Here is a 9612-nt window from a genome sequence, read left to right on the forward strand (position 1 = left end):
GAAGTAAAACAAATGTGCTATGGCAAGAGATTTATTATAAAACTTTCAATATCTAAATATGTACTATGTGTTAAAAATAATTTATAATTTATTTAACATAAATAAATGCACGTTCAATATTAACTGTCACTCACACGACTCAATCATCCCTCTCGTCTCTCTCCCACTATTATAATTATTATTATAATAAATTCGTCACAAGCTGTTATTCATTATTATTTTATAAATCATTTATTTGTATTATAATTTTTGGCTCTATCGATAAAACAACTTCTTTAATAAATTATTCATTTTGTAATACTACATCCCCTTTAGGTATAAAATCTGTATTCTTATGCCTAAATCTTAATTGTAACTTATCTACAAAGGTATACATACAACTACAATTATTTCAATTTACACAGCGCGGAATGGCCTCGTTTTGTTATTTATTTGATGACTCTCTAAAATGTAATCACTAAACAAACAAAAATAAAAGACTTTATTCGTATTTTAGTCAAATTAGTTTCTGTTAACAAAAATAAATATGTATAAAATATTTTAATAAACAGCGTAATAATACTACTTATAATTAATATCTACATATTCTTGTGATAATCTTTAGCCGTCGCGTTCGTAGGTACGTTTGGTCACAATTTGGTGTAGGATGTTATCTTTGGCTTTTGGGATTAAGATAGTAATGTATTTACATTAAAAAATTACAAATTGCACTGATAGTGACATTATTTACATCGTAGTTACTTAAATACATATTTGGTTTCGTATCTACTGAGCGGTATACTCATATATATATATATATATATATATATATATATATATATATATATATATATATATATATATATATATATATACTTACAGTACCTATATTTACTCTAGTTGTCTTAAAATAAATCAGGTTTAAACAATTCAGAGCTAACAACCGACTTCAGAGTCAAGGAAGAGTTTTTATCTTCATCTTCTTTTATTATTATTTGAGAGATATTTTACTACGTAGCACAAATTGAAATACTTAATTCATCGAAATCGATTCAGAAGAATAAAAATATTATATCAAAATATACGAATTATGTCGGTTATTATTTTACAAGCCTATTTTCGAGAATATTTATACCATTACAAATGATAATATTAATTATTGAGCAATGTTCTTATGAGTGTACACTACAGTGTACAGTGAACCCGCGCAGTTGTCGGGGGCGCGGCTCGAGCGGTTAGGGCGGGCGGTACTGCGGCGCGGCGCGCTCTAGCGCTGGTACCCTGCAAGCAGACACACGTTACGTCGCGACGTGGATCACAACCAGCTATAAACTCGAGTGCTGTAGATAGCGCTATTGTGTGCAAACAGTGCGACACATCACACAGCCAGGCGATCAGTTAGGTAAGCCATTAGTTTGAATCGTGCAGGATATGCTTGAAAATACGTTAATAACTCGTGAATATGTTAATTAATTTTATTATAAGTATAAATTTGAAAATAGATAACGAAGTGGAATTGCTCCAATAGAAAGAGGGGAAACACAGTCAGAGGATAGTTAGCGAGCAGAAGGCGGCAGACGGTCGGGCGGTACTCACATGTCGGGGCGGGCGGGCAGCAGCAGCAGCGGCGCGGCGCCCTCCACGGCGGCGTACAGCGGAGGCAGCACCTTGTGCGAGAGCGAGTGTGCCTCCACTGCGGACACACAGCGCGAGCGGTTAGCGACGGCCACACTCTGGGGGCTCTACGCGACTAGTACCCACCTGACAGCGCGCCGGGCCGCGCCACGCCGCTGTGCCCGCCCATGCTCTTCGGCTTGCGCTTGCGCGTCTGGATGCCGTCCTTCTTCATGCTCAGCGGCCGGTTCACCTGCGGAAAAACATATAAGGAATAAAGAAATTAACAAAAAATATTCTTGTTATCGATTACGAACAGTACTTTAATAGCGACTGGTGTGGATCATTAAGGGGACAGTGTGAGATATTTAAATCAAATGACGACACTTGCTGGGTATGGGATGAGTAAGCAACGCGTAACGCAGGTGTCTCCTGGCCGCCGCGCGCCGGCAGACGGGGAAACTCCTCGTAATCTGCGCCACGCCGGCCTATCATCCTTTAAACAAGCGTATCTATTCACGAGGAGATAATTGATAAAAGATTATTTATCTCATTATGAATATTCGTGGTCGCGATGATAATTCTCTATCAGTCGGTAGCCCCGCGTTTATCTCGCGAGATTAGATGAGACCCTGTGTTTTGATTTTTTATACAGACCCAATATTTGTCGAGGAGTTCCCTGATAACTGACTGCACGCCGATTAGATACCTGCGAACCGCGGTTCATCTAATCGGCCGTAATCGGTGCAATCACAGGTGATACTGACTATCTGTTGCGTTTGTATAATGAGTCTTCGTATCTCTGCCTCCGCTCGACACGCTGATTCATTAGGCTCAGCTGGGCCACTAGATATGTTAGATAAAGCATTGGACGCTGCAGCCCCACGCGGCCGCCGGCTGCACGCGGGGCTGCGCGAGCGGACTGCACTCACGTTGTGCAGCTTGTAGTACAGGCCGCACGCGTTGCACACGGGCTCGCCGTTGTTGTTGCGGCGCCACAGCGTCGTGTTGGAGGTTCTGCAGTTGGCGCACGTCACCCCCACGCGCCTGTTGCCGTTGGTGGGCTGCGGGATACATTTTGACATTATTAATTGGAAAACGGTGCATGTAAATCTGGACTAGGCTCACTAAATACTATGCTCGTGGAGAGAACTTTTAGGATGACTAATGTGTATACGCTTAATCTTTGCCGGTAAGAAGAAAAGGGTTATTAAACAATTATAAAGTTAATTATCACTTAATGCAATGCACTTCAAATGGAATTACGAATAGGTACATATATAATTTTCCTCGTAACATGTTATTAACAATGACCTAGCTCGTAGTCTTATTTTTTTATTTATAACATTCTGTTCAGAATGAGTGTCTCACCAGAGCTTGTTGCGGCTTAGCCTTCTGCCCCTTGAGCGGCGGGCGGTTGACGCCGTTGATGCGCGTGTACAGGCCGCACGCGTTGCACAGGTAGTGGCCGGTGCCGTCGCGCCGCCACAGCGGCGTCGTGGCCGCTGCGCAGTTCACGCACTCCTTCACCTCGCCCATGCCAGCCATACCTGAGTATATATATTTGATGAAAATATTCATATCCTTAGAGGAAAATAACCGAATTAGACTGAGTATTGCACAAAGCTACTGACTGGGGTCGAAGCCGTCGTCGATGGGCAGCAGGTTGTGCGCGGGCCAGGGCTGCGCGGGCGGCGCGTAGCTCTCCACCAGCAGGCCGCCCTCGTAGCCCGACACCGGCACGTACTCCACGCCGCCGCCCTGCCCCAGGTAGTGCTCGCCGCCCACCTTGTACTGCACCGTGTTGCCGTGCGTGTACAGCGTCACTTGCTGTCGTGCAAATTATATTTTCATATATGTAGTATATTTCATATATTCATTATTCAAGTGTCCATTATGACTGTGGTACATATTATTGCTACATAATGTCAGTATTTGAATGGTCGTAATACCTGTTGAGAATTAGGGCTCGGTGGCGTCTCGTAGACCGCCTGCGACTGCGGCACGACGGAGCCGTAGACGACGTGCGCGCGTGCGTTGAGCGAGGAGGAGGACAGCGTGGGGTCGGCGCGGTAGAGCAGCTGCGAGGGCGGCGAGTCCTCGCCCCGCGCACCTGAGCCCGCGCCCGCGCCGTACAGCGTGAGCAGCTCCTTGCCGCCCGCGTACGCGCTGTACCCGCCTGCCGCGTACTGCGGGCTCTGCCCCGCGTACGTGTACCCGCCCTGCACCGACGTCACGGGCTGCAGGCTCGCGTACGTGCTCGGCCGCGGCTCCGTTTCCCCTCGCGTCTCATATTTCACCTAATGTGTTTGAAAACCACAAGAAACTTAATTATGGTAATGGTAAACATATCATATTTGTTATGACTGTGCAGCGTATTCTTTAAAAAGTAGTGCACTTGTAATGAAAATGCACTTTCATTGATAATATTAGGAACGTACGTTTCGCTTATAGTTGCTCTTTTATGTTTTCTAAATCCATACTAATATAAAATATTATAAATGCAAAAGTAACTCTGTCTGTCTGTCTGTTACTCAATCATGCCTAAACTACTGAACCAACTTGAACTTTCATGAAATTTGGCATGGAGATATTTTGATACCCGATAGCGAAGCCGCGGGCGGAAACCTAGTGTTATATAATTGTCACCGTAAGATTACAATCTTACTCGCAAGATTGCAAACCGCCGAAAAATTGTGATGTGTAAATGTTTTTATAATAATTACGGTGATTAATGTTTACAATTTTACGATGACATATATTAATATTAATGTATATTAATAATAAGTCTACGCACTATGCACATACCTGCTGATAGGCGACGCCAACGGCCTGCTGGTTGTTGAGCGAGGTGGTCTGTATCATCTCGAGCGCGGCGGGCTGGTCGGGCAGCACGGTGGCGTACTGACGGCTCTCTTGCGCCTCGCCCGCGTACTGCTGCAGCTGCTCGCTCTTCTCCTTCTGCAGATACGCCTCGTGCGCCTGCTCCTCGCCCTCGCCCTCCTGCGCCACGATCACGTGGTGCGGCGCGCCGTACCGCAGCGCCAGGCTGCGCCCGTACGCCGGCCGCGGCGGAGGGCCGCGCGCGTACTGCGGCTGCAGCCGCTTGTCCAGCTGCGGCGCCGGTGACTGCAGCGAGCGGTACGGCTCCTGCTTGAACGCCAGGTACCGCGCCGTCTCCGCCTCGGCGGCGCGCAGCCGCTCCTCGTCGTAGTGGCTCGTGTTCTGCCGCTCCTCTTCCAGCTTGGCGTTGTACTGCATCTCATGCTCGAGCGGCGGGGGCTCCGGCGGCTCGTCCTTGACGCCTTCGTCGCTCATGTCCGGCGCGTCCGTGATGTGGCCGGCCGTGGTGATGGTCCGCAGGGTGCGGCGGGACGTGATGACCGAGTGCTGCTCCGCGCTCATCTCTCCGCTGGACGCCGACACGGTTATTGTGGACCCTTCCGCGCCAGAGACCGCTATGGACGTGTTAGGGTTACATTCGCTAGTTGCCATCTCCTGTCTCTCCTCGTTCTTAACCAGTTGCAGCGCTTCGTTCGCTTCCTCCTCTCTGTGGTCATTTGTTCTCATCACGTTCTCCATTGTGCTGAATCTAAAACGAGTAAAGCTAAGCCTCAACAAAACATACGGATGATTCGAATAGAGTTCTTTGATCTCGGAAACAGTTTTTTGCCGCGTCTAGGAACAAAAGTGTCAGTTTTGTTTGAGCGGCGAGCAAACATGGCTTTTGACCGGAAAGCGCGAGTTGTCTCGGAAATACAAATAGGGCCCAGCGCGTGCGCCGGCGCCGGCACGCGTCATCTGCACGGTCTAGTTTTGGTTAAATCTAAGATAAAGAAATTCCTCATTCTATGCTAGGCATGTTTGAGAAAATGTTATCAGGAGTGCATTAAAGTAACTGACTATAGTGTGTTATGGTTTTGCGTATGGACATTTACTGACTTGTGTAATTTTAACTCAAAAGAAAATGCTATATCAGGTTAGGTCGTAAAAGTATTAGAAAATGATTCCGCCTTTAGTACAAATATTTGTAAAGAATATCTGAAATACCAAATTTAAGTGCTTGTACAGTATTTGCTGTAAGGTTGAATCATAGGGTTATGATGCAAAAATGAGTAAGTACTACCTATATTTGTTTTGAAAGTACCTACCTAGGTGCGAATATTGGACGTTAAAAGGCTTAGAAATATTCGCGCTAACCACATTCTACATGCAAAAACAATGCATTTTCCAACTAGTGGTCCTTCCTGATTATCTTTGCGTTAAAGAGCTTTGTTCTTAATCCTGTCTTAATAGAAAACCTCCGATTTTTCAATATTAAATATATGTATTTCACTATTTAACAATACACAATTTATGTCTACTTATTACTTTTCCTCATAAGAACATTAATAGCAGATACTATCTATCTGAAATGGTTAGATGGAAACAAATGCACAATAATGAACTCTACGCTACTACATATACACTGCTCTACTCAACTCTACTATCATAAAGGACATGCGACATACGTTGCATGACCACGAACAATAGTATAAAATACCTACTTCATAAATGGCGCAATATCATTACTATATTGTAGCAATATCGATGTGAAATATTATGATGAAAAGGGTTGTTTATTGGCCTATTGGGCAATGTAGTACGGATACACATCTATACATGGAATTCCTATCTATCTTTGAATACGGTTCCTATCACGCATGTACTAGAATAAAATAGTATAAAGATTTTAAATTGTTGCTTCTATAATTGAAGTGCTGAATGTTAAGAGGCCCTCGCCCTCAAAATCAATTTATTTGTTAGAAGAAAAAAAATTAACCAGGGATACATCACACAACTAACGTGAGCCTTAGATTCGTAGAATCTGATTTCTGCATACTTATACTGCTTAAAAAAATTAAGACCAAATGCCTTTTGCCGCATCTTAAATTGCGAAAAAAAAATATTTCAACCAATTTTAATATACAAGGTAATAGTTCAACAATCGTAGGTATTCATGTACCTATCAACGAAAGTCTTGAATAAAACTTTATATAAAGCTCTGCTGTGCGTTATAAAGCTTTCCTCCCGTCAGTCGAGCGCGGAGCGAGCGAGGCGCGGGCGGTCCCGAGGGAGTGTTTGCTCGCGATAAGCGACTGATAAGAGCCGCGGAGCCTCTGCGGGAATCGTTCCTCTGCCTCGTTGTACGGTTTATATCCCCTGACGTTTGCTTAGTGCATCCTAACAGAACACATTTATAGTTTCCTGTTTCGGTGAAATCAAATCCTTCCTCCGATTTATAATAATATTCTTATCCATACGACTAATATACAGCTTTCGTAACCTAGCCGTTCTGTAGTGTGGCAAATCATGAATTAGAACAACCGTTCGCCAAAGAAATAACCAAATTGCGCAGATTGTAATTGAAATCAATTGTGCATGGTTAAAGTGCCCGTCAATTCCATATTCAAATTCATGAAGTGAGCTGCTATATTTACGTGCCATGAACTCGGACTCTACTATTTGTTTTATTCTTTTAATTATTACTTAATATGATTTAATAATTGATAAATAGATGATCATTCATATAATAATAATATTCACTGTTGAGTAATCAATTATTTTCATTAGGCAACTCAGAACTTCTGACACTGATCTTGTATTAACAAATTAATTATTTTCCAAATATAAATTATTTATCAAGTCATGTACCATCACATCACATTGCAAGAACAATAATTACATATATATTGTACCTACTGTATCCTACATTTACTAAGTACACTAAGTACTACATGTAATAAGTATTCATTTCCCATCATTTATAGATTCTGTGCATATAACCTAAAAGCAGACTTTCATCTCAAAATTGTATGAACTAAGGTGAAATATAAATTTATTTTAAGTTAAAATATACCTAATAATTGAATCATGATTTTATTACATTATTAAAATACTGTTTTTGGCAGAGTTGCGTTTTCTTCTTTCAAGCAGTCTCAAAATAATTAACAAATTCATCATCGTATCAATTGAATTACCTTACCTATTCGAATTCATAGTTTTATAACGTTTATAGGTGTAAACATTTTTCTAGACACTTTTAAAATTGTGGTTTAGGTACCTACATTTATACTGATTACCGGTAGAGCTACGCGACGGTAGAGCGCACTTTCGACATGTGTAACGCATTAATTATACTGTCCATGAATCATATAGATTTAAATAATATTATTATAACGTATGCGTTGATATTACTGTTTAAAATAATTTAAGTTTGAAAAGAAAATATAACAGCATTTAAATTCTATAACTTTAAAATACTCTACATTTTATCCGCCTTCGAGCGCGTTGAAGTTTTGTGTATTTCACAATTAAAAAATTATATTATGCATCAAATTTAAAAAACACGGGTGGTTAAAATCTTATATTATCTTGTTAAAAATATGATGAATTATTTTTTATATAAACATTGAATGAGAATAATAGCGTAGGTAGAAAGGAAGCTCATAAACTGTAAATAAGTTTAAAATAATGCACAATAAATGTAATAACAATTCGAGGAAATAGAACTTTCATTTTAGAATAAAAAATAACAAAAAAGATTTGTGCCTTCAGGAAAAAAAACTATTACACTCAACAAAGAAGTGTTAAAATAATAAATTATGAATCTGCTACGCTCCGGTTAGATACTAAATTTATTTTTCATTCGTTGTTGAAAATTTAAAAATTTCTGGTCGGTATAGCTAAATGCTAATGTTCAATTATGTAGGTATACTTATCTACGCCATCTTTAAAAAATATTAAAAATTAAATAAATTAATTAATTAAATAATTTAATTAATTAATTATTATTATTATTATTTTCTTTAAAGATTATTTCATAAACGAATGAAATAATCTTATTTATGTATATTAAAAATTATTCAACCCATGTTATGTTACATGGAAATAGTTTTATCATGCACCTATACCTAGGTGCATTATTATCCTGAAATTTCTTACAATATTTATCTCCTAAATAATTAGAAAATATTCCTATTAAACGGCAATTGATATGATGACGTTTGAAAAGTGCTTCTAGAAGAAGTCTAATTGAATAAATAAATGTTTGAGTTTGAGTTTGAGTTTGATGTTTCTTAAAAAAAAACATTCGTTAAAGGAATGACATAATAAAATAGACAAATACACGGATAACATCATATTATTTGTTGAGTTTAATCCGAGTACCTACCTATTTCGTCATTTATTTGCGGGCGCTTTAAGAAAACCCTTTTTGTCGTCACTCTTCTTATAAGAATCTTTGACACTCAGTAATATCGATACAAAAACATAACAGGTATTAGCTCATTATAGAGAAATACTCTAACTCAAACGGGCATAACTGTAATAATTTAAAAAATTACAACGTCATTTCTTGGATAGACGAAATTCGCGCGGGTAAAATCATTTTGGTGAACTAAGCAGGTAGGTTTACATCCTCCATTTCTCTACAATCCCAATATATTTTTCAGGATGTATATGACATTAAGATCTAAAGTCGTAGGTAGAGCCATGTAGGTACATATAGATATGAAAATACTGACTAATGTCAATCTGTTCACTAATTCATCTAGATTCTAGACAACTCCGAAACCACGTAACCGAACTTGAGTAGCTACAACCCTTTCCTACTGAGATATCACTGCATCTAACGCATTATCTATGAGAAAAGTTTAGCACGATAATGATAGCGAGTACTCACCGTGCGCGATTGTCCTAATTACGATATGGTGTGAGAGCCCGTGCGGTGTGCGGTGTGGGGCTGCGCAGCGGCCGCGCCAGCGTCGCTATCGCTCGGGATCGGCACTGCGAGTGTTATCAGCGCGGCCGGGCGGGGCGGGGCGGGCGCGGAACCCAGGGCGCGGGGGGCGGGGGGGAGACCGTACCCGCCACCCATTGGTCGACGAGATTTTCACAATTTTCTGCCGTCGCTGCCGGTGCTACGGCGCGCACTCCCGCGGCCGCTCCACCATGTTTGTCGACATTGTTCAACTTTTT

At 41.0% G+C, this 9612-nt stretch overlaps 1 protein-coding gene across 2 annotated transcripts; it reads right to left on the minus strand.

The window, feature by feature from the left end:
- Positions 1-842: 842 nt before the first annotated feature.
- On the minus strand, positions 843-9412 carry LOC149490102 (uncharacterized). 2 transcript variants are annotated; one of them, XM_089715011.1, is made up of 9 exons: positions 9317-9412; positions 4402-5185; positions 3546-3893; positions 3228-3423; positions 2965-3143; positions 2526-2657; positions 1741-1846; positions 1576-1672; positions 843-1260 (listed from the first exon to the last, which is right to left on the minus strand). In XM_089715011.1, the coding sequence occupies exons 2-9, from the start codon at positions 5173-5175 to the stop codon at positions 1215-1217; spliced, it is 1878 nt and encodes a 625-aa protein (XP_089571137.1). In that variant the 5' UTR covers positions 5176-5185; positions 9317-9412; the 3' UTR covers positions 843-1214. The 2 variants fall into 2 exon arrangements, with proteins under 2 accessions (XP_089571137.1, XP_089571138.1); XM_089715012.1 differs by lacking the exon at positions 1576-1672 and having other exon boundaries at positions 1157-1260.
- Between the last annotated feature and the right edge of the window lie 200 nt (positions 9413-9612).

The sequence above is a fragment of the Colias philodice genome, chromosome 3 (assembly GCF_061535455.1).
Source record: "Colias philodice isolate Cphi_HAF_F1 chromosome 3, ilColPhil1 Martin Lab GWU primary, whole genome shotgun sequence".
Taxonomy (NCBI): domain Eukaryota; kingdom Metazoa; phylum Arthropoda; class Insecta; order Lepidoptera; family Pieridae; genus Colias; species Colias philodice.